Source organism: Scophthalmus maximus, chromosome 9, assembly GCF_022379125.1.
Source record: "Scophthalmus maximus strain ysfricsl-2021 chromosome 9, ASM2237912v1, whole genome shotgun sequence".
Classification (NCBI taxonomy): domain Eukaryota; kingdom Metazoa; phylum Chordata; class Actinopteri; order Pleuronectiformes; family Scophthalmidae; genus Scophthalmus; species Scophthalmus maximus.
This window is the reverse complement of record NC_061523.1, coordinates 21,125,953-21,151,793: the sequence shown is the minus strand read 5'-3', so window position 1 is coordinate 21,151,793 and position 25,841 is coordinate 21,125,953. Positions and strand designations below refer to the sequence as shown.

The 25,841-nt window shown below is 46.4% G+C and overlaps 1 protein-coding gene across 4 annotated transcripts in view; it reads left to right on the top strand.

Moving 5' to 3' along the window:
* fstl5 (follistatin-like 5) overlaps positions 1–25,841 on the top strand; it is a 144,932-nt gene that overhangs the window by 99,217 nt on the left and 19,874 nt on the right. For 2 of the 4 annotated variants that reach the window (XM_035650292.2, XM_035650291.2), the window contains 4 exons: positions 352–363; positions 4,731–4,851; positions 14,126–14,287; positions 14,914–15,048. In XM_035650292.2, coding sequence (XP_035506185.2) covers positions 352–363; positions 4,731–4,851; positions 14,126–14,287; positions 14,914–15,048 — 430 coding nt within the window. The remainder of the gene's footprint in view (positions 1–351; positions 364–4,730; positions 4,852–14,125; positions 14,288–14,913; positions 15,049–25,841) is intronic. The other 2 variants (XM_035650290.2, XM_035650289.2) reach the window with 1 other exon arrangement.

Below are 25,841 nucleotides of genomic sequence, written 5' to 3'. Positions count from 1 at the left end.
TGGTGAAAAAATGCCCTTCACGGTTTCCTGGAGACCGACGTAATGTAATCAAGATCCTTTTCTTTTCTTTTTTTACTGTTCGGCCATTGTTAAAAAGAAAGAAAACTCATGTGAAACTTCAGCATGTTGGCTTGAAAAAGCAGCATTGGTGAATACTTCTCTATCTCAACATATCCGGAATGCCCCAGTTTGGGATCAGTAAAGTACATCTTGTGGTTTTGATTTATGACCATAACACCCACAGTGTTTTTTATACTGTCCTGTTTAACAATGTTGTTTCTAATGCCTCCATGTTGTGTGATTGATCTAAACCTCTAAGTGTTTGACATCTGTTCTTTACCCCCCCAACAGATCCCATCTCAGGTAGGGTGTTAATGCTTTTTAACCGTCTCCACAAACTGACATGAATTCATTTTTCTTTTCTCCCCCCATCCCGTTCACAAAAAGCCCACGAAGCCAAAGTGCCCGATGCCCAAAACCACAAACTCGGAAAAAATGCAGATGACAGGATGTAGAAAAAGGATTCTCCAGCAACGCCATCGTTTTCATGCCGAGAGGTTCTCAGGCGGCTAAAAGTTCGAACATTTTTGTGAAAATATAAACTTCGCACAAAGCACACAACTGATTTTATAGAATCTTCGGCGATGATTGTTGAAACTTGAGTGCGAGAACACACTTTTGGAATCTTCTTTTCACAACTTTTGAGTGAACATTACGAAAACAAGTGGTGGTGGCCCCAGATATCCATCTCTCAGACGTTCCACCTATATACCTCAAGACAACAACAAAAAAACGCGCAGTGATTGGAATTTTGGAAGATGTTTCACAGCGTCGAAAAACATAAAGAACAACCTTTCTCTCCGCAAAATGCTGGACCGTCCGGTCTGTGGACACGGCGTCTGCTGACGGAATCACGAATTCACTTCCTTTCCCCTCCATTGTCTTTGGGAGGGCAAAATTTCAAAACATAGGCACGTGGAACGAAGGAGGAATCTGCATGGTTGCGCGCCGCTTGAGGTGAACAGGACCGTTTTTGTTTACTTGTTTTCTGGAAAATGGGTGAACTGGCCCTTTCAATGTGAAACCTCTGCTTATTTGCGGCTCTTTCAAATATGTTTCATTGGCCTTTTGCACACACTGGAGGGTACGTTCCCTCGACGTGTCGTGCTCCTCTCACGTTTCCTGAAAACTTCTCCAAAGGCGTTTTTTCCAAAATGCCCCGTCACTCCTGGAGGTTAGCTCCCCGATGAGGTGGCACTCCTGTGTCCTCTCAGGGGTGACCTGCCACTGACGGCTTTATTAATTATAGTTTCTTGAGGGCCGTGGCCTATTTCTAAATCCACCTCTACCCGCCCTTGTCTCCCCGCTATCGGAGCGGCCTCGGCCAGGTTCGCTCTGTCCGCGGGGGGCCGGGGGGGGGCCGCCGATAGCCGAGCCGCGGCGGAGGAATCGTGTCGACAGCCTCCGCCGCGGCCCGTTCCACCCCTCTGAGTTCCGTCTCTCCCACCAATTCATTTTTCATTTAAGGAGGTGACACAATGTGCTCTCGGCCCACGGGGCCAAAACGCGCCATCGATTTCCCCCTTCACATCGCGAGGCTCTGATGCTTCACTCGGCCGCGGCGCCGGCTCCCGGGCTCCCGGGCTAGATCGGGGGACACATCAGGGGCGAACTGATGAACACGCCGCATGCCTGTAAACACGGACGGACGGCTCTCCCGGCTTGTTTGTCGGCTTTAAAGGGGGGGGGGGGGGGATGCTGAATGCCGAGGTATAAACAGCCAGCAAAGATGTGATCCAAATGTTAGGCGCCATTAAAATGAGAAGGTACATTTTTCTCTTATTGCGAACTCCCTTTTGTAAGAGGGACTGGCAGACAGAGTCTTTTTCTATAAGAATGCTTTTGTGTGCAGTTGTAAGAAACTATGAGCGGGGGGGGGGCAAGAGTCACGGACATTCCCGAGAGGGGAAAGTTCACTCCACTGACGTGTATACGTGAATGTTGTTGTTGTTGTTTTTTGGGGGGGGGGTTTAATGCGTGGCAGCAATCAGGACTGAACACGTCTCTCTGCACTTGGCCTTCATCGAGGTAGTCGGGGGGGCACCGAGGAACAAAACTCTAAACGAGCGCCGGAGCGCGTCGAGCATGTTTCTGAAACGCCGCCGTGCGTCAGCGAGTGGTGAACCTTGCAAAGCTCTTTTGTTTCCAAGCAGTAACTAAACGTCGGCGACACGATCGCCTGGTTTAGTTAATGTGCTGGAATCACTGTCGTCGGCACATTGGTATAGACTCGTGTTTTTCTCGCCTCGCATTGACACAAAATTGAATTACAGAGATCATTTCCTTTCCGACGTGGTTTCCCTCTGTTTTGATTCTATGCGGCGTATTCATGAGTTACCTTCAAGTGACCGTGTGCATTTCTCACACGTACACTTGCCTTTATTTCACAATAGATTTATGCTGCAAAAACAAGGGCTTCAAAAATGTGTCCGAGTAAATTTTGCTAAACAATTGTGAATTTAAAACAGTATAATATGGCGACACGATGGGAAACAGAGACGAAACCCACACAGACTAACTGACCCAGACTGAAAATCAACCCCCCCCTTTAGGCCTCAAGCGCTGAACCATCTCACTATTACAGTAACTGACATCAGCTGGTAAGTGACTGAGTGGGCTCCAAATGGCATAAACCGGAATGTGACAGACAGCACGTTGAGCCACATTACGTTGCCGCGACGATGCCAACCCACGTGGCCTTCGTTTGGCAAGTTTGGGACTTTTTTTCATTTTTCACGCCGTTTACTTTCGCCACGGGCCAAGGCACTTGGCGCATGTTCAAGGGGTCTAATTTTTATATAATTAACCTTTACGACAACGTCGTTATGCAAACACTTAAAAAGAAATGGCCGATGAATAAATTTGTTATGTGATGGCATATTCTCGTTTTCCTCTGATTTCATGTGTTTAAAACTTTTCTTGCGACGTCCACGTTATTGTTACCGATCGTTGCGCTGCCGTTCGGTTTGTCAGCGCTACGAACTGTGGGCAGTTCCCTTCTGCAAAGTCTGCACAGATGCCGACTTACGGGAGAGGGCAGCCTATAACTTGTGGGACGGGAACGTCCTCAAAGTCTGAGTACTTGAGGGTGGACATTGGAACCGGGCCCCAGAGAGAGAAGGCAACACAGATGCTGTGTGTCAAATAGAATTCTCGGTGGTCTCTCCCCTTCTGCTACAGAGCCAAGATGGCGGCCGTTGAGGGAGACAGAGGTGCACATTGTTTTTACACCCAGTAGCAGTTTGACAGTTGTAAGTGCACCATCTGGGCACTTACGGTGCCCTGTGCGTTGCCATATTTGTCAGTGTGAACACACTTTGAAATAAAGCAAGCGTAAGTACGGAAGTGGGTGAATCAGCGAGACACAGCGAGAGATTAAACACACACAAGTGGAAATGAGACTCGGGTACGACACGCGGTGATGGGATTTTCGAAGGCGGGAAACCAAAAGATACAGTACATGGTGTAAGTACTTTCAAAATTAAACCAAATCTGTTGCCCGATTCTGGAAGATCTACGCTGTTATGAATGTACCCATCACGACCAGTGCTACATGGTACAGTCTCTCTAAAACCTATATATCAGAAGGTACATGCGCGCTCTGATTCAATACTGCAGCCATCAAAGACCCTGACAGGGTCTTAAATTAAATAAAAGCCTCCTGACGTCATCATATTAATCTCTATGTTAAAAGAAAAGGGACAAAGAAAAATAATAAAGAACCTAATAAGTCGACTTTCATTTTAACTAGTCGACACCCCCCCCCCTACTTTATTCACTTTCTGAGAGTAGAATATTAGCCTGCTTGAAGACTTTGTAATTCAAAACCTTATTACAATGTCTTGTCAGGATATCTTTTCATCGCAACATGGTCTTAACAAGGTGCCAGACATTTGCTCCCTGCCAGATGGGATTCATCACAGCGGCGCGCCGTCAGCGGGCTCATTAGCTTTTGGGGGCTCCTTTGTCTGCCACAGCTTGAATAATTTAGATTCCGTTGCTCTCTTTTCCTGTCCGGCACAATTTTAAAGAAAATTTCTTTTAATATTTATTCATTTAATTTGCTTTACATTTTTTAGCTGGCTTCATAAAAAATAATAATCCCGGCTTGCATTAATCGTGTTCCAGTTGGCGTTACACTCGTTCACACTTTTCAATTACAGTTTAGTGTTTTTGTTATTCTAAATGGGTCACATGAGACGCTGTGTGTAACATGGTTTGTGTATCTTTTGTTTGCCCCGCATGTAAATCAACCCACGCGTCGCTATTTTCGGCGACAATGGCCATTGAATGAGCAGGCGTCATCTGTACACCGATCAATTATCAGCCTCCCTTCCCATCAGATCACTTTCCTCCGAATGGATGAATTCCATGTTCCACTTACTGACTCTTATGTTCCTCAGTTGTTTTCTGAATGGCTTCAGCTTTTCACTTGGACGTTGCTTCACAATGTGCCTTTTTTTTTGGATTGTTGTTGTACTTTTTCATTTCGAATGCCATGAAACGTGTTTATCTTCCCATCTGCACACACTACGGGCTTGTTGCACTCCCACTGAAACGGTCCATTCCCATCCCGAAAAGAAACGTCACTGCTGCTCTCAAGTTAAAAAAGCTACTTTTCTCGAACTCATCACAACTCTTTTTTTTCCCCCCCTGTCTATGTCTGGTAGGACTTTGGGGATGATGGCTCATTGTACATCACCAAGGTGACAACAACCCACATGGGCAACTACACCTGTCACGCCGACGGCTATGAGAAACTCTTTCAGACCCATACCCTTCAAGTCAACGGTAAGAGGCACACACTAACAGGTATTTGTTATTTTAAATAATTTTACCCTCAACTCTTATCTGCTGTATCGTACCGGTCCCAGTGGTGGCTGCCAAACCATCAACTACAAGTCTCTTTCCTCTCTTAAGAACTTAAAATCTTTTTTTATTTTTTACTATTGTTGTATTTTGGAATCCGCCTGCGACTGTCGCTCATGGGAGATTTCGTCAACTTAAAAAGACGGATAACTTTGCTGTTGTGAATATTTACTGACTTTTGTAAGGCTCGCAAGGTCTCTTGTTACTACTTTAAAGTAGCCTTTAATGTTTTACATCATTCCTTAAAGTTATAATCCAAAGCATTTTGGTTGCACTCCATCATTGCCATGGTGTTCCAGCTGCTTTGCTTTCCCTTTTACCTCGGGTTCTGATTTGCTGTGCTCTTCTGTTTGAAGGTCAGGTCATAGCTTACGTTTCGTCAACTTTGATTATGAATTTCAAAGTCAACCAACAAACAGTTTTGTTTTTGTGCAAGTTACTTGTCCTGTAGGGTTAGTTGTACCCTACAGGACTTGAAACTGCAGCAATATTAAATTTATTAATTAAATTTTTATATATATAAAATATAACGCTTACCTCTTAAGATCCTATTTTGGTGCTGATAATATTAAACATTCATTTGACTGGATGTAAACGTTGCTTTAACGTTTGAGAGTGGGCGGGCCTGGTGCTTGATGTTTCATTGGCATTATGACATCAACCAATCACAGTTTCAGGACACACAACAGTCTGCTTTGGTGCTATCGTACATGCGAGTGTTCCTCTTCCTGTTAATTGGTTTGGAACATCTTTCAGGCTTCGTGGCGAACCAACCAGGTGAATCCTGCGACACTATGGAGAGGGAGGGCAAGGGTGAAGTGGTCGAGCTTGTGTGAATAAGACGACCTCCTCCCACTCGGTCTCTAATGAACTGAATATTAAAAAAAGCCACGATGTGTCGACGCAGAATGCCCAACATCTTCATTACAGTTGACAGACAGTTGGTTCATTATCATTCGTCTAAAAGATTACTCTGAGGTTAATTGTAATCATATGCGGGTCTTATTATACCGAGTATTGTGTTTTAATGGATACAGACTGACTCCCGTGAGACCGGTGACTTTTGGTCGTAATTGATACCGGAAACTTCCAGATGACCTTTTTACTGCAGACTATGAATTTCACGTACTCAGCCGCCTAGGACGCGCTGTCTACCTGCAATGACTCAAGAGAGTTTTTTCTTAAACTCAATTAAGAAAACGGTTGAAAGGGCGGGGGAACTCTGAGAAAACTGGATTCAGTGCGCTGTCCGTCACTCTGCAGCCACCAGAGATCCCTGATACGTATTGTTTAGGGTTTTATTCAGAAGAGCCGAGGGAATTTAGACTGGATATGGTTTTAGAGGAACTTTTGATTTCCCTGTGAAGCCAGCAGAGAGCTGAGGGGTTTCTGTACTGTAAGGGACTTCATATGCAGTGTGTGGCCTTGATGGATTTTACACATGCATTTTGTGTATTGTCCATGTTCTTTTGTCAATATTCATCCTTTGCCACAACTTTGTGAAGACAATACAGTTGAGACTATTATCTTGAAGATGCTTTTACGGTATTCTGGGGTTATTTGTTTGTGTCTGTGCTTTTTTATTTTTATCTATGGCCCCTTCTTTCATTTTGCATTGAACCATCTCTACCCACCCTGGAATCAATAACGTTGCATCTAATTTGTACTGCAGCTGAGGTTTGTCCACTCTCCCGGCCACTTTAGCAGAAAACAAATCATTGTTTGAGGCAAATTAATGAAAGTCTTGGTTGACTCGTCGAATACACCGACCAGTTCTGTAGCTGGGAAAATACATGGAAAATTGACTTTATTTCTGTAGCGTTTTTCTGGTGTTATTGACCACTCAAAGCGCTTTACAGCACAAGTCACATTCACCAATTCACACACATTCACACAGCGTTGGGTAGGTGGACGACGGAAATCTACATTCATTTTGAAAATCGAATTAATTTGAATGTAAGTAGTGCTGATGAGGAATACAATATGGGCCCTAATGTTTGGTTTACTTGTTCCTGGTAGCACTTTAGATGGTTTAATTTATGAGTGATATATTACTCATACAGTAAATAAAATATCACAAACATTAACTGAATAACTACTTTCGAACTCATTCTTGTATATATGTTCATGGCTGCCATCTTGTTGGGGTTAACAGCTCCTGGTCTTCCAGGTGAGCAGATCCACACTAAGAGTGACTCAAATAGTACTGGTACAATTGGTGGCCAAGCGTTTACCCATGGGGCAGTGCTGGGAAGTAATGCACGACACGCCACCATTTAGGCCCATCCCCTGCAAGGTTAGCTGTGGATGGCAGGGAAAGAAGAGGAGTTCTTTATGTGCTGATCCCAGAATGTGAAACTGGCCCCTTGGGACCTGGAATGTCATATATCCAGCAGGAAGGGGCCAGAGCAAATAGATGTGGTAGAAATACCAAGTAGATATAGTTGGGCTCGTGTTGATGTTCTGGAACCAGAATCCTTGATCAGGGTTCGGACTGTCTCTTTTCCCCAGAGTCGCTCGGTGTCCGTTTGGATTCTGACAAGTCCCTTGCAGAATGCTGCTGTGTGGCAGTTTTCCCGGGAGAGAGACAGAGAGGGTTGCCCACACAGGACTGCAATTTGTGGAGCGTTGCTGTATCCAAGCGACGTGAAGCAGTGCAGACACAGGGGGCGGACGTGGAGTGTCTGGTTGGGGTCTCGGGGACTTGGCCACCAGGGGAGGTCACGGTTTTGTCAGAGGAGCTCGGGTAACAACGAGGAAAATGTATTTTCTTTTAGGCATTGACGGGTCATACTAAACATGTCAAGCCATAAGTGGATAATACATGGGACGGAACAATTTAAATCTGAAATCTATTGTTGGTGTTCAGAGATTTTCAGTCATAATCTGAGCTGTGGTCACATCTGCTTACTACTTGGAAGTTAGATTCCAGCTGTTCTTAAAGCTTATATCAGTTTTTGTTTTATATGAGTTTGTTTTGCACAGACAGTTAGACTTAGATATTGAAATGTTCCTTATACAAATACCTCAAGACCTCAATTAACCCAACCCAAGTCACAAAAAAAAAGGATTTCATATTTTCTTCGCTCTGTGTAGCACATATTATAGCACACACTCATAGATATCAGTCCACCTAAATATGTCACATTGTTTTTTCTTTCATCAAGATCCCTGAATTATTCCCACGGAAGGTGGCGAAAACGTCAGGAAGCCGCCACGTTTGGAAGAAGGGTGAAAAAAAATGTCCTGGATCCGACCCAGAATTTAATGGGCTCCTTCTTGGTCCATGTCCCACCCGTCCGCTGAGTTCCTTGGAAATACGCTCAGCAATCCGGCTGACGAACCAGCCAGCAAAGCAAACAAACAAGCGGACAGGGGTGAAAACATAACCTCCTTGGCGGAGGCAATAATAAATCAAAGAAACACATGAGCAGGAGCCCAAGCTGTGCAAAATGAGACTTCTTTCGAGGTGGAAAAGAGAGGGCATACAAACAGGACACGGCAGCATTCCCCACGCAGACCCATAACGCCCCTTGATTTCTGTCCCAGATCCGTTTCAGAACAGCCCCCAGCCGGTCCAGTGTTTGCACTTTTCTTTTTATTTTCCATTTCACCCCTTGAAAAGTTCCCTTGCGCCAGCTCCGTGATGGACATTGCAATGCATTGGTTTTTCTGTGCTCTCGGACAAAACTCTCGTCCGGGCTGCATCTCGTGCCGCGGCGCCGCGGGAGGCATGGCACCCGCTCGAGAGTGTGATCACAACCGGGAGGGCGGAAGCCGTCAACCACAATCCAGTGGTCGCGACTGCCGCGGCTTCTTTTGGGTTTTTTTTTTCTTCAGCAACAACCACAAGTTCAATTTGATTGAAGAGTTTCAACGAGTCTGCCAGGGCTTAGTTGGAAATCTCCCAGTGGTGTGACGGCAAAGTCGTCTCCTGCCGTGTGTGTGTGTGTGTGTGTGTGTGTGTGTGTTAGTGTGTGTGTGTGTGTGTGTGTGTGTATGTGTGAACGCCTGCTCATCTTCTCGGGCGCCATGGCCGACCGGAGCCTCGCTGGGTGATTGACGGGTGGCTGGGGAGCTTTATGATGGAGCCGTCGTCCCCGCTGCGTCACATTCTCCTGGCAGTGGCTCTCCTGACACTCTCAGAAACACATCAGACTTCTTTCGCATCTCGCCCGGATCGAGTGTTGAGCGGAAAAATCCCGCCGACCGGCTCTCTCCTTTGATTTGTTTTTCTTTTTTCCGCCGACTGTCCGAGCAAAGGAGGTGGTAATGGTTCCCGCGAGTTATGCACAACCGCACCAAAAAAGCAGATATAGAGTTTCGAGGATTCCCTGTAGCTAATAAGATCTTTGGGGACCTGGTGAAAAATGCCGATTTAGTGTAAAAGAACACAAAACATTCACTGATATCTTCAAGCAAAGTACGGGATCCTTTCAAAACTTCTCGTCCCTTTAAAGATGGACGCAGCGTTTGGAAAATCCCTTCACATTGACTTCATGAATAAAAGGGGGTTTTAAACAGTCGGGAGGACTTTTTCTAATAGAATTCATTTGTTCACTGCCTCCATTGCATTGTCTTTGTGGGCGTCCTGATGTGGGCGCTTCTCGCTTAACCCGTGGCGAGGATGCGTCGCCGCGTTGTACTTTTATTGTGCCTCGGGGAAATCTATCTTGGCCACAGTTGCGGCACGTCATCGCCTCGGTGTAGATCGGACGTGTCCAAGAAAACGATCATATCGATAATCCCTCTCTTATTGAAATGATTTTTAACGACAGTCTTGTACTCTGGGGTGAAGACACGAATCCATCCGGATGTGTTCACAGTGTGTTCACGTCTGTGTGAATTTGTGGATCAGACATAAAGCACCTGAAGTGGTCGACAGACTAAAAAAGCCCATTTGGCTTGTGTGGGGTTTTTTTGTACTTTCCCCCCCAGAGAGTCTTCTTTGACCGTTTTATTTCATCCTACAGTTTATTTAATTCCACCGTTTTCTACATTTAATTCTTTTCCATTTTTTCCCACTCTATGACTGTCTATCAGTGACAAGTACTAGAGCTGCAAAAGCATTAATAGATGTGTGCAGCAGCCCGGCAAAGACCTTTGTCTTTATTGAGCTCTGTGGGCAGTGGATGGAAATTGTTGGAAAAAGTAACAGCAGTGGCCTGTAACTGACACGGCAGTCTTTTCTTTTATTTCTGGGAATGAAACTAAATATTCACGGTGGATACCTGCCAGTGGAAAAAAAAAAGATTTGTCATGCGACTCTATACAGTAACTGTGGCGTCACAGCATTTTAAACAGCTTTTGAAGGCTCAGGAATGAGGTGAGAGGTGATGCGCTCCGTGTGAATTTAACAATTTTTACAGCAAATAAAATCTTTCATACACTCTGAGGCCGCTGTATTTTCCCCCGCCAGAGTCGGTATATGAAGCCATGTCATGCTGAACTTGGGGAATACCTGCAAAGAACCTAGTTTTGAGGGGAAAACGAGGCCTTGGATAGTGACGTTGCGGCAGGAACCGAGCCCCCTCACGTCGCAGATGTGAACTCAATTATGTCCACGGAACCGGCCGAGCGGCCCCGACTCCTGCTCTGCCCGAGCCGACCCCTAAATACCCATTCTTTTCAGTCGTGATTAGACCTGCACTTATACTTACCGCGTAAGTACACCTCCACGCGGTGCACCTACACCTTTCCACTGTAACCTGTCGCGCTGCCGCCGCGGCGCAACGCGGGCCGCGATTGGACGGTAGGCAGAGTGACGACCGGTTCCATCTTCTCCGATCACGAAAGGCAATTTGCCCCCAAGGAAAGGGGTGTACGAGATGAGATGGGGCTTGAGCTCCGTGTAATGCGGTCCATTTTCTATCCGTCTCAATGGCATCAGAAGATATTTCTATATACTGTGTTCGTCCTGATCTCCAGTACCTGAAAGTTGTCATCAATCACACAAAACTAAACCAGTACACACGCATTTCCCGTTCAGATTTTACCCTCTGACAAGCAGCAGGTTGACCCTGATCATTTTTTCTCCCAAGCGGGCCGCAACCTGCGCATCTCTCAATGGCCATAATTGACATCGTCTCCTGATGGCGTCTCGCTTGATAATGGCACAAAGCGTAAGGTGACTCCAACCGGTTCCACGAACACGGCGGGGACGTTCACGGAACCTCCCGAGTTACCAGATCTCATCCCAATGCTACACATTTATGGTAGAAAACGAAGAGCAGGATAAATATTCAGCGAATCCGTGCAAAAAATAGCGCTTGCTGCTGAGTGTGTACTGCGTTACGAGTGTCGTCGAAGTGTCCTTCCCTCACTCTTACTGACCGCTGTGGTAGTTACACTTACATCTTTTATTTTATTTTTTTTGAATTAAAAAAAAAAAAAAAGGCTCGTGGATACGTCCCAAGTTTTAATTACAACACACTAATTGATGTAACTTTGTGAGATTGCCTGAGAGGTTTTTATTAATGAGGCGCTCGGGGGAACCTGGTCGATCCACGCTCGCACTATTACGGCTGTTGATTAATAGGCTGTGGTGATTTCATGCCAGGAGGAAAGAGGAAAAAGAAACTAGTACATCCCATGTTTTGCCATGACGACATACACAGACACACACACACACACACACACACACATCCTGCCACTCAGTGCCAGAGAGAAGACAAAGTCGATTTTTTTTTTTTCTTCTGATTTCATAATCATATTCAGCGTGTTTACCGTCACTCCAGTGTCACGGTTGGGGTCTTGGATCATGTGACGTTTGAATTGAACATGAATAAAAACCTGGATGCTCAGCTCCCGCTCTTGTGCACATGTTTCACGCACATCCTCCAAATATCTCATTATCTGCATGCGCGCGGTTTCGCTTCTGACTTTCGCTTCTGTTTCACATCTGGAAAATATGTAATTTCTTTACCGACCACGTTCAGCTTCTTCATTAAATCCTCAGCAACGGAGACCAGAAGCAACAATGAAAGTAATTCTTAGTATGCAACTACGTGTTTTCACTATTGAATAATCTGCATATTATTTCCTTCTGAGGTCAGAGGTGAATTATTCATATAGTTTTTTTTCAAAAAGCAGCCGATCCAAAACCCAAACTTATTCACCTAACTGTCATGTAAGTTAAAGAAAGGCAGCAAATATAAATAGACACGCAAAACTCATTTTTGCCCCCAAAAAATGAATTACATTTTAATTCATCAAAACATGTCTTTAACATTTGGTAAACCTTCTGTTGATCAGCTAATCAATTTATTGACCAATAGATTCAGCTCTAATTCTCTCATACCAGTATCCTCCATTCTTAATATGTAGATCATAGTTATACTTTAGTTTCACCGACTAAATACAATGTTTTTCTTTATGTCGCATTATACCTGGATAGATTTCTCAGAGCCAGAACATTTTACACTTAATATCCTAGTTAGAGATTTCTGAAACAGGATATGCCAAAAAAAACCCCAATCATAACCACAAGAGTAGAACGTATTAGAACACATCTAATGACATCATATCAAGGATCGATTTACAGATGCAGCTGAGGGTTCAAGTGATCTTTATTTACACAGTGATTTAGTATAGTGGTTACGGAAGCAAATAAAAGAAAGGACAATAAATCTATTATAAGATGATGAGCCACACACACACAAACACACACACACACACACACACACACACACACACACACACACAATGAAATGGGGCCCGAGCTTTTGTCTGCCTCCGTGGGCATGTGACAGGAAATTAAGCGTGAGTAATAGTCGTCAGTGAAAAGATCGTACAAATGAAGTGTCTCCGTGTGCCCGTGTTCAGTCGGCCTTGTTACTGCTGAGGGCCGCCGGCGACACCGGAGTGTCTGCGTGGCCGCGATTGGCAGAGTAACCCGGGGGGCCACGAGGGCCCTCGGTGGCCCCCGCTGCGGTCGGCGCGTTGGCAGTCGGCCGTGACGTGCGCGCCAACGCGCCCGGCAGCGGCGCGGCTACCAGCTGTAGGCGTGCGGCCATCTCCGGTCCCTTTCGCTCACCTGGCTGAGCAGAGACTTTCTTCTGAAACCCCCCCGGTTGGCCCCCGCCGGGAAATGGTCCCTACCGCGCGTCTGCCTCCTCCGCCTCTGCCAATAGGGGGCCTCTCGCCTTCCGTCCTCGCGCTCACCTCTCTGAGGTGCTTCCTCCGTGGGCCCCCCGATTCGAGATGGCACGATGGAGAGATTCGACGTCCCTATTTAGAGCACTGCCAGGTGGTCATGCGTATATATGTGACGGGCTGTTGTGGAATGAATCACGCTGCCATATGTTTTACAGTGCTTTGTCACTATCCAAGTTTCAGTCACTACGAGAGAGAGAGAGAGAGAGAGAGAGAGAGCGAGAGAGAGAGAGAGAGAGCGAGAGAGAGAGAGAGAGAGAGAGAAGGCTTTTTCCTTTTAAAGGATTATTCAAATTCAGTCTTTTGATATTTTTCCCAATGTTTTCTGGAGCAAGACTCTAATAAGTTGCCCCCCCCCACCCCCAGCAAAACTTGTGGCATATTTTTTTCTGCCAATGCATAAATGCATATTATTAATGCATTTGTGTGCTTTATTGATTCATGTTGATTCACGGTTCTTGGAAGTACAGTAGGAGAGGGGTCTCCCCCCCCCCCCCCCCCCCCCCCCCCCCCCCCCCCTCCCGGTTTGTTTGTTTTTGCTGTAGGGTAAAGAAGTGAGAGCGGCACAGTGATGTGCCAAAATGTGTAACAGTTGTTCTGGGTTTTTTTGTGACATTTAGTCTTCGCGCTTTTTCCTCTTCCTCTTCACACATTTAGTTTTGTCTGCTTCTGTCCTCTCATCTCCTCCCCTGACAAAATGGTTACGTGAAATCAATGGCCACCGGGCGAAATCGATAACAATTCTACCGGAGGTTCCCTCCCGTATTTATCTATCTCGTTTGTTGGAGCATGTTAACCTTATCCAAAGGTATTCGGCAAATGCTGAAGATACACTCGATTCCCACTGATAGAGAGTGGTGCGACGCCACGAGTTCAGGACTTGGCATCTTTTTTTCAAGAAAAACTTCTCATTCAATTAGGTTGCGTCTCTCCGCTGATGTAATCAACGGGCGTGTACGGTTGTGCGAGCTCATTCTATTCATTTTCTCAGACTCACCCATCTTCCTCTTCTTCTCCCCCCTCTTCACCCCCCCCCCCCCAGTTCCTCCCGTCATCCGGGTTTACCCGGAGAGCCAAGCGCGGGAGCCGGGCGTCACTGCCAGCCTGCGCTGCCACGCCGAGGGTCTTCCCCGCCCGCAGCTGGCCTGGCTGAAGAACGGCATGGACATCGCGACCAAACTGTCCAAGCAGCTCACCCTGCAAGGTACGGGAGTCGAGGGGGCTTACCGCTCACCGCGTGTACACTTGTATATTTTTATTGCCTCCGCTATTGCTTCCATTATCATTTTACTACATTTTTTTTTCTTTTTCTTTACCGCTACAATTGCTTTTGCGATCGCTGCTACTACCGCTGACATAAATGTCACTATCACCGCTACTATACAACCGTGATTATTGTGTATTCTCACTAAAACTGTTTGTAAAAATTTAATTGTACGTATTAAAAAAAAAACAATAGGGCTGGGCCACTCTACTTAAAATCTACGCGGAGATGAAGCGTCGGACACAGTCCACTGATAGTGAACGTGGACCTCAGCGCATGTATTTTTTCTGTTTCACGCCGACTCCCCTCCGACGGATGTGCGAGCGGCGAGAGGCGCTCGGCCTGACGCCGGTCGGCCGCTTGAGTTCCCGGAGAGACGCGGTGGATGGTTGCTGTGATGTTGATACCAATGCACTCAGGGGTCAGATCGGCACATGAATTCTCCCTCGAAACAGACCTCTTTCCCTCACGTGTACAGAGCAGCATGAAGTCGCCCTCTGGTCTCGCTCTGGGAAAGTGAACATGTCTTGTGTCTCCTGCGTTTTTTGCCCCCCCCCCCCCGACAGCTAATGGAAGCGAGGTGCACATCAGCAACGTCCACTTCGAGGACACCGGCGCCTACACCTGCATCGCCAAGAACGAGGCGGGCGTGGACGAGGACATCTCTTCGCTCTTTGTGGAGGACTCGGCGCGCAAAACTTGTACGTATATGCAAAATGGCTTTTCTTAATAATTCATCCGCGCGCGAGCCTCTCAGCGGTTCGTGACCCGCGACGCGACGATGGAGCCTCTGCGAGGGGAAGCAGTGGCGATTCTACTGCCAGTGGTCCGGAAGCGGGAACAGCGGCCCTGTCCACTCCGGAGTCATTTTCTCCCTGATTCCTTCTTCTCCGTGCTGCGATACCAGGGCTGCAGCTGAGAAATGGTTTTAATCACTGCTGAAAGGATTGATTTTATCTTCAATCATCAGCCATTTTTTTGGTGATGAATGAAGGGCAAAACTAATATTCACTCTCTCTTGCCGCTCGTACGGGGGGATCCAAGCGCTCTCTTCTTTGCTCTTTGAATCATTGCAAATTGTTTATTTTATTGAATATTTGGGCATGTTAATCAGACAAAAGAAACCATTCAAAATGACTTGTTTTGCCTTGTTCACAGTCCAAACCCCAAAGATTTACGGTGATGAATCACATAAATCCGTGAAAATGCGCATCTCCTTTTATGCAATGCTCAACAAATGACCAACATTTATTGATTATTAAAACCATGCGCCAGTTGATTAGCAGTTGAGCACAACCGCCTCATCAGTGATGTTTGCGGCACCAGGGGTTGTGACTCGCGTGCGTACCCTTCTTATTCAAATTTTTTTTTCCCAGGAAAAACAATCTCCTGCCCGTTACTTCCCCTTTAAAAAAAAAAGGATCTCACGCGCTAATTAGCTTTGACCTTTTTGTCCAGAAATGCCAGAAATCTGTCTCTGGGGTTTCCGGAGCGGTCTGCTGGCGCGTTGCACTTTCCCTGGCCTGGTAATTGGGGATCCCGAACAGCGAGTCTGCACGCGAGTCACACGCATCTCACGCGTAGCTCTCACCGGACCCCGCGCTTTTTTCAGATGTCGCGGCCCCCCGCGGTGCAACACTTCCATCCGCACGGCCTGACCTGCGTTAGAGGGACGGCGCTCGGCGAGGTCAGGCGCCACTTGTGGGCTTTGAAGCTTGTTGATGCTCCGCCGAGGGCGCGAAAACGGCGCGAGGAGTCATATGTTTTGCCGAGACCTTTTTTTGGGGGGGGGGGGGGGGCAGCAAACCCCACAGGAGAGGAGTTCAAAGGAAATCAGCAAGGGAGCCGGACATGGACGCACGGCAACATTACAGAAGAGGGCAAAAGAGAGAAGAAACTGACTTCAGTTCATACTGAATGTCATAAAGACTGCGTCCTTGACCCGCCGCAGTCTTACTGTGAGAATATTAGCTTTTATATTTTCATATTCTTTGACAGGAATTGTACATTTCTGTTATGATGTTGAGTTTTGCATGGTACCTCCTTTTTTTTGGAATTGCGTCACGAAGTCCCCCCCCCCAAAAAAAACCTATTTCAAAACACAATGTTCCAATATGTTGTCTCCAACCAAAAGTCCAGGAGCCAAAGATTTCATGAACAGGCAGCAAATGATCAGACCGCAGAAACTGGATTTTGCTTGATGAACGACCTCGAGGACATCTTGAGTTTCTAAATGATCATTACAGACTTGTGGAAAAGTTTCCTGGCGATCAACTTAATTAACTTATTAGTTAGTAATAGTGAAAGTCTATTACTTTATATATATATATATATATATATATATATATATATACTGTAGCTGTTTTCCGACATGAACTCCAGAAAATGTCATGACCCATTTTTTCCGGACAAAAACTTTTTCGGAGAGACATTTGCAAACATTTACGTTTTACAGCCCAGCCGCTCCAGAAAAGTTCAGGAATATGTCCGGACATCAGTATCACAAGTATAATCTCAATATAACAGAGAGGAAATTGAAAGTCATATGTCACAGGGTGACATAAGTGTTGGGCAAATAGTGTAGTGGCATTATAGACAGTGTATACACATAATAAAAGGGTATATGAGAGGTTGTAAGCAGACAACTGGAGCTCCTAACAGTATAGCCAAGCACAGTAGTAATTGTTATAATCCCTGAAAAAATATCCCACATTAATCCACACTCGACACGCTGTGTTATAAATCGTTCGGGTAAATGTTTATACACTGCTTATGAATGCTGAACAGTGGGACTCCAAGCGTTACCCGTGGGGAAGACGGAATTATGCAGAAATGAGTCGCGAAGAACGCGATTTCTTTGTTGTTGCAAAGACTGCAACAAAAAAATGGCTCCGCACATGGTTGAAAAACCCTGCGCTTCATGATACCCGTCGTATTCCTGCTGGCGTCGGCCCGTAACAGCAGCTGTTCCTGTTTTGCTTCTTTTTTTTTTGTCAGCGCTGCTTTTTTGTCACGGAGTCAAGGTTGCCATGACTTTTCCACATTGTTTCCTTTGACATATTAAGTACATTCCTTTATTTATTTCTTTATGCACCTGCAGGTTTGATCACGGACGATTTAGTCTCTTTGGAGATCTGCTACTCGCCTCAAGCTCACATACCGAAGCTCTTTTTTTATGGCTGAACAAAGTTGCTGATTGGCACCGCATCCAAAATGGTTCAGCTCTGCAGCTGGGCTACACACGGTCGCAGTTTTACTTTGTCTACCCTCTATATTATTGTCAAATCTTCGGCATATCAGGATTACCAGTTAGCAAAAAAACCCAAATGATGAACTTCCTCAGCTAGAAGGACGCAGGTCGGCAGAGTCGGAACACTCCTTCCGTCTTCTTAATATACCAGTGACGAGTAATATACCGGGATGAGAGAAAGAGGACGGTGGAATTGTTCCGCTTCACAAGTGTAATTAGTTTAATAGTCACAAAATGTCGAGCCAAATCTATTTTTTGAAATACCACAGTAGTCTGAAGGGCTTTTAACGCACAGGCCAAGAACAAAGTACTTCTTATCTTACACTGTGTGTTGTGTGTGTGTGTGTGTGACACAAAGAAAAATTGATTTTGTCCATTGGAAGTCTCGTAAATGTCAGATTTTAAAATGTTTTATCATGTTGAAGGTGTGAAATGGACATAAACTTATTTATCAATGATTGTGAGCGAAATATTTGACCAAACGACCTTTAGATATATGAACTAGAGTGCGACTGATACAACATGAGCCTTTCACAGACATATCAGAATCTTGCGTTTATGTTTCCCTTTGTCCCCATATAAAAACACTTTTTTTCACGGACTTAACTATGCATTTATTTTTATATTTTATTTAAAAATTATTCATATATGTATAAATTGTATTTGTGTTTCTTTTTATTTCTAGTTACTAACAATCAAGTTTGCGGTTAAACTGCAAAATATCATGTTTCAAGGGATATATTTATATATATATATATATATATATATATATATATATATATATATATATAAATATACACGTATATATATATGTGTGTGTGTGTGTGTGTATATACATATATATATATATACACACATACATACATATCATATACATATATACATATATAATCAGCTGATATAGTGGTATCGGAAATATTTCACTCCCTAATATCGGCATCGGCTCCAAGTGTAGAAGAACTGATCATTTACATCGGAACATAAAGGAGAAAACGTATCAACTTTAAAAAATCTGGCCTTGTCCTGTGTGCGAAGGGGAAACAAACAAACAAAAACACAAAACTCATTCAGTTCCTGAGAAGGCGGCGGGTCGGAGGTTTGACCCTCTCTCTTGTTATTTGCATTGTCTTGGCATTTGATTGGACGGACATTCTTATTGGGCGCTCCAATAAGGGGGCAGCTGGGTGATATTTTCCAGGAAAGCTGCCAGCTGTTGTCAATCCGTCCAGCGTTTAAGGGCAGAAGGGAACGACCGGGAGCCGGAGCTTCCTCGCGTGCGTGCCGGCCTTAACAAAGCAAGCTGTTGGCGGCCACCGCAGCTGTTAACCTTGCAGGTTATTTCCCCCCCCACCGGTTTGTGGTGGATATTAATATGTTTTCGCAAGCAGCTGCTATCACATAAATGTATTAATAACAGGAAAACAAAACGCCGGCGCATTTGCATTTTGATATTCCGCCAAACAGATGATCTTGATGAGAATATTAAGAGGGCACGTCAGGCTTTTCCTTCAGTGGAAGTTGTTGGGAGTGTTCTTGCTCTAACATCACTGCTCCCGTCTGCAGGGTTTTCATGCTCGCCGCGCTCTCGTGCTCGAGTTGAGGCGCCAGCGCGCTCGGTCGGCGCCCTCATGCAAAACATTCGGACGTGCTGCGAATATCACGCGGATATTAATCCCTGCATACTTTCCTCCGAATGTAATTTTTCAGACATGTGAATTGTGCCTGGTAAAAACATCCGCATATCCGTTAGTGGCCGGAAATGTATTTCACAAATTGAAAGGTGGAGAACTTATATAATCACCAGAATTTATAATCACCCGCATCCAACTTCACATACAACAGACCGACGGAACAACGTGCTGTACACAACAGATGTCCGGCCGCAGGAACAACGACACAGAAAGACAACAAGAGGGGAAAATATTACAGTACAAGTCCAGTCTGTTGGTTTCCATGTTAAAGAGAAAAAGCAATAGTTATCAGGTGGGATGGAATTGTTCATCTCTCTTGTTCCCGACTCTCGGTCAAAGCAACCTGACCGAACTGTCGGAAGACTGAGGACGGCCCATTCTTATCCAGGTCGCCCAATAATTTATCTCTGCATCTGTGCCAACAGTACTGTCTAATGCAGTCGGATAACGCAGCCTTGTCTAATTTTTCATTTATGCTTTAAAGTATTTTATTTATTTATTAAAGCGCAGACATTTTCATCCAGGTCTGCAGAATCTCGCTATTCCCATCCCCCCCCCCCATCAGTCGGCTCATTTCCTGCCACATCTCTATTATTTGGCTGCCATTAACTACTCTCCTTGAAAAAGGCATGTACTTATGATGAAGCGGAGGTCACCTGCATTTAACCCGTCATATGCGGCGGTTACCTGCATTAACGCCGAAACACTCTGCGGGGAAGCAGTTGCCAAATGACGCCAGCGCACTCGAAATCACATCGCAAATGACTAACACCGCCCGTTCTCTGACGGGAACAGGCAACAGCGAGGCACCCGGCCGGCTTCACTTCAAACCGCATCGGTGTCAACCTCTGCTTCTCGCCTCCCGACGATCCTTTCTTGTTTCACTGCCTCCCGTCTCTCCGGGTCTCAGTGAGCGCTGGCCCCTCGCTGACCCCGGCCACTCATCTTCGTGAACACTGAGCCAGCTCTTACTCGTGCATTAGACCTGCCAGTACCTTTCATCCGAGAGCTCTTCACCGGGCGTCGACTGCAGCGCGGCGGCCCGTGTGAACTCCCTCTCCCCGCTGGAACTGTCAAACTGCGTTAGGTCACACGGTGGGTGGGTGGGTGGGTGGGTGCAGCGTTGGTGAAAAAAAAAAAAGTCTTTTTAGTTCCTTAGTTTAAGCAAAATAGGCAAATGATATAATCAGCAGCCGCAAATTTGTCGACTGCTGTTTGTGTTGACTTGTGCACATTGTGCACGGAGCTGTAGCTACTGAAGTCGCATGTAAAAGCCACGTGTGTCCTTGCATGTGTGCCAGTTCTCATCTCTCTAAGCGCGAGCTGTAACCACGCAGCACTGCACATGATTGAATCGAGAAGCTCACGCGGTTGGCACGTCTGTGTTGGCCCACTCCCGTCACACAAGTCACCATCGCGCCAGAGTCCTCGCTCGCAATCGCAGGCCGAGAGTACGACTGGAGATTGGCTCCATAAGGCCCGGAGAGGCTCTCTGAAGTCGTCGGCTCGCTCATTCCAGACCCACAGCGAGGCGTCTGGTTTGACATCCTGGTTCGCGGGGAGAGGCGCCATGCAAGCGACCAAGATCCCACCGTATACCAGATTTAAACCGAAAGAAGTCATTCACGGAGTTCGCCTTCGTAAAAAAAAAAGGCCCAATCCCCACATGATCCCTGTGAAATAACAACTGCCCAACGTGAGACGTTCCAATTTCCCAGGTCAACGAGGAACTTGCAGTCTCATCTTCTCGGATAGCTCGGATCAGAGGTCTCGGCGACAACTTGGCCGATTCCATCTGCTGAGGGTGACTGTGTGACGCGACAGGCTTCCTCCGGAGCAGCTGCTGAACGGACCTCGTGGGGAGAGACTGTTTTGTCAACACGCGCAGTTCTCTCTCAAGATGAATTGACCGATCGGCGCTTGAAGCGTCACTCGCGGCGGGCGTCGCAGGAAAAGGAAGCGTGTCATCAAGACCTGAAGGAAGATTTTGTTCTCGCCCGTAGTCAGGCGGAGTCAGGAGTTCTTCTTGCTTTGCCGGACATTCACAGATGCTGACCCAAGGGTCTTCAGGGTCAAGGAAAGGTCAGTCCGTTGGTAAAGGGAGTAAAGGATGCTGTCAGTGATAAGCCCCAATACTGCCCCTCGATCTAGCGCCATTGATCTGAGCCGGACCGATTCGAATGACACCTCGTGGTCGCGCATGAGAATGTATTGGAAAAGTGACTCTGTGAGGGAAAAAAAGGAATTATCTCATTCCATGAGAAATGGTATTTATGAACGGCCTCGGGCCGCTCATTCAAAGTGCTCGGATAAGAGCGGCGAGAGAGCTGAATCACCAACTGAGCCCGGTTGTCAAAAGGACTGAATGGGACTGAAGCGAGAAATGAACAGGAGGGGAAAATAAAGAATCAAATAACACGACGTGATGAGCGCGGCACAAATGAGCTCCTTCGGGTGAATTCGCCGCAGCGGAGCCTCGAAGGTCGGAAAACCTTTTTTCTTTCTCGCAAGGCGCCAAACACGGAAAAGGGCCAATTGCTTTACTCTCAAATATTGATCTCTTTAACAGTCTGTCACCGGCAGGCAGGGCGCCACCCGTCTCTGACAGTCCCCCCCCCCGCAGATGTCATATGATCCGCGAGGCTTCGGAAAAACGAGCGTTTGTAGCTCGGGTCTCTCCGACTTTCTTCACTGGTCTCATGATGCGATGCGATCGCGACGATCCTGTCAACGATTCGATTCGATATCACGATGCATCGGGATCTCATGCCTCCTCCATTTTCAATATTACTGCAAATCGTGGCTACGTTTTTCATCAACGAATCAAAAGCAGTCAGATATAGCTGAACTGCTTTTTTTATTTTATTAATTTAACTGCTGTAAAAAATGGACACTTGTAGCGAACAGCAGCGTAGTGTCAGCTACTTCATTTACTTATAGAAATTACATTTCTTATTAGGAATCGGGCGAGTTGCCTCAGCAAAATACTGAGGGTGATTTTAAGTTGGGCTTTTATTGTGAAGGGCAGAGCGGATGTATTTATCCGCTGTACTGTGTTTGACGGTGATAAATAAAGTTGTTGTCCCGTCTTTGATCACGCTGGTTCATACGACGGTCTCCCTGTTGTTATTGCGTATGAATGATACAGTACAGGAGTGCGTTACTACTACCAGGAAGTTCCTTTTAAACTCAAAAACTTTATTGTCCAGCAGCGGTTGGAAAATCAACAAGTAACGGACGTAGTCTATAATCGATCATGCTGCGTCGATGCAGCATCGTCCACGTCCGCATCGCGATGCATCGCGATGCATCGTGTCCACTAGGGGGCGGTTGATTTCAGTTCAACCGCCCCCTAGTGGACGTGTAGCGCCTCGAGCTGCTGCATCATTTTGCCCTCTGGAACCGGGGGTGCCCTTTAATTACGGATTTATTCCACTGAACTGCGGAGCTGCAGTGTCGAAGGAGGAAGAAATCATTGTCCGTTGAGTCGGCGAGTTCAGGGGAAAAAAAGTTTTCCATTCGTACCTTTTCTTTATTGTTTTGTACAGGATTTCACTGTGAAGCCATTTCCATTTTCATCCGCTTCTCCTTACAGAGCTAATTAGCATATTTAGTGTTTGGGTTTGTTTTCACTGTGCTGTGACGTTTACCCCTGAACCCTAGAAGGCGTCACTACTGTTTATTAGTGGCTACGTCACCACCATGTAGGTGCATTGTTTACGGGGACGTTGCTCTCTAAAAGAGATGACTCAAAGACTGAGAGACCAAAAAACAAAAGACCTCTGGGGGGAGGCGAGCTCAAGCAAGAGCTCGTTTTGCAAATTTGGTTCCAAAGGCGCCGCCAGACAACAAATGAATCCTTGCGGATGAAATATTCAGCCACTGTCGCGCACATTTTATCTCCAGTAAATACTTTGTTCTCCTTTTTTTCCAAAGTGACGGCACGGGCCTCTATCCTCTGCAAAGCCCCCGTAGAAAACACTGAGCCCTCTCAGTCTGCCTAACTTGCAAGTCAAATAATAATGTGCAGCAAGTGTGAGCGCCGTACTCCCTCTTATGACATCTGCGCCCATTCCTGTGTCATGTTCGACTCAGCTCTTCACATTCCTCCCCCCCTCCGTGCTCTCCTCCGCTCGTCAGGATTCCCCCGCAAGCGACCTTCGCATCACCTCGGCGGGAACGCGGCGTCTCGGAAAAAACTTCAGTGGGCAGAGGAGCGAGTTTGCACGGTCGCACCGCCGAACGGTCACCTCCGCTCAGTCGTGCTCGGTGGGTGAGGCTTGACCATCCCACACCCGTGACACATTAGTTCACCCGTTCCCAGTCCGTGCGCGGTGCATTCGTTTCGACACGCTTGGAAGTTGCCCCCTTCATTGTAGACCTGACTATTCTGTGTCAACGTACCAAAACTAATCTGAGAGATTTCCGACGTCTCGTCCACGTACGACACCTGTTACGGCGAAATATATTTTTGCGGCGTGGAAGTCCCCAAATTTGGCAAATATTATTGTAAGATCGCCGTTGCTGATGAGCATCCCTTAACACCAAACAGCTTCATCCTCATCAATCCCCTTTAATCAACCTTTTATTGTTTCTATTTCACACACGTGCTCCTTTATTACTGCCCTTATTCCACATTCTGTCCCATTGTTTCTCCACCACTTTGGCGAGATGTTCCCGAAGCTTTTGTTCCAATCAAACGCGCCACCGGTTGATTACACAGATTTGGGGGGGGGGGGGGGGGGGGGGGGGCAAGAGGCTGGGATCTAATCAGCGAAAATCGTTGCGGGTGAAGTGATTGGTGGGGCCGAGGCCCTGTAATCTTCCCGGGGGCCTCGGCCCCACGCCGATGAGAAACAACTACTTCCCACCAAAGTCTCCACAAAGCTCTTTTATTCCCGAGCCCGCTGACCATACTGGTCTGCTCCACATCCCCCCCAACGGAGACCAGCTCGTGGCGAAATAGCATCCGTGTCTCCATCGGCGGGGTAGCTCCCATCACAGCGGGCCTGCGCACAGTGTTGGACGCGCTGTCAGCAGCGCGGCGGCGCGTCCGCCTGCGCGCCCGCCGACTCCCGCTTCACGCCGGAGGTCTCGTGAAATGATGACTGTAAATCCAGTGTGGACAGTTTAAATGCCTTTTAAACCGCGGTTCTGTGAATTATTTATTTTACGGTTGATTAAACCAACTAACGTGAACCGTCTAAAAGGTCACACAGATTAGGGGACTTCACAAAGCATTAGACAGGTTACAAATGTTCTTTACCCGCACACATTCAATGTACGGATAGATATTTGTCTCCATGTGACAGGCACGAACAAAAACTGCGTTTCACTTCTCAAGCTTTGATGTTTCAAAACGTGAACTTTTTCGGAACTGTCAGGGATTTTTTTTTTTCCTTCAAGGATTAAGTCTTTTGAATACTCTCCCTCCTAAAGACACGATACGGTGCTTAGACTCTAAATGCAGCGCAGGCAGCCCCGTCACTCTCTGACTGTGAACCGTATTGTCCGGGACTTCCTGTCGGAGTTAGCCTCCAATCGACAATTAGTCCTCAAATATTTGAAGGAAAACATTTCCCCCCCCGAAGTCAATAGAAAATTAAAATCTCACATCTTGTTTGCTGAAGAAAAGGAAGGTTTGAATTAAACACGGACCATGTCAGTGTTTAAAATGACCTGTGATGCATTTCAATTGCTTTATTGACACAGAAGTAGTGACAGGAGAGTGGGGAGGACACGCGTTGACACTTTTGAATGTCATTTTTCCATTTTTCTAATCGGTCAAGAAAAATTATGAAAGGTTAAGGTCTGCTTAGCTTGTAATGGTTAAAAAAACAAACAGTTTTTATTCCTTTCCTTCCTTAAGGGATATAAGACAATATGCCCTATTTTTGTTCTTATTATGAACAAATTCAATACTTAGCACACTCAACAATCACTCGTGCGGCAAATATGATACTGATACTTGAAGAGAACATGAATTGAAAAGAGACCTTTTGAGAGAGAGAGAAGAGAATCATTTAGGGTAACTGTTAAAGGTGCAACTGATGAAGACACATTTCCGCTGATCTTGAGGCCTGCGGGCTCCAGTGAAGAGCCGAGGCGGCGAGGGACCAGAGGCGTCTTGATCCAGGCCTGCACGTAAACTCCTACTGGCACAGCGAGAGAGCAATGGATTTGCGCTGGACCTTTCCCCTGCATGTTTTCAATCACTGCAGAGAAAGGATCTTTGTTTTGTGTCAATGCAGATGAGGAAGGAGGAGAGATTCCCCCCCCCCCCCCACATTTCATTAGTCATTCTGTTCTGCCTCCTCATAACTGGCGGCAGCAGTGAGAGCGGCCACTCGGCCCCATTTTTCGACACTTGCAGTTTTGTCAGTGATAAAGCGTTTGGGCGCCCTCGCCTATAATTGAGGCGTAACTTCAACACACTGCGGGGGTCAATATTTCCAAGAAACCTCTCCGGGGCAGCTTCTGTCCGCGAAGAGAAAGGCAGCCGGGCCCCCGCGCTACATTCTGCATTTGAATCTGCTCCGACCCAATCAGTCCA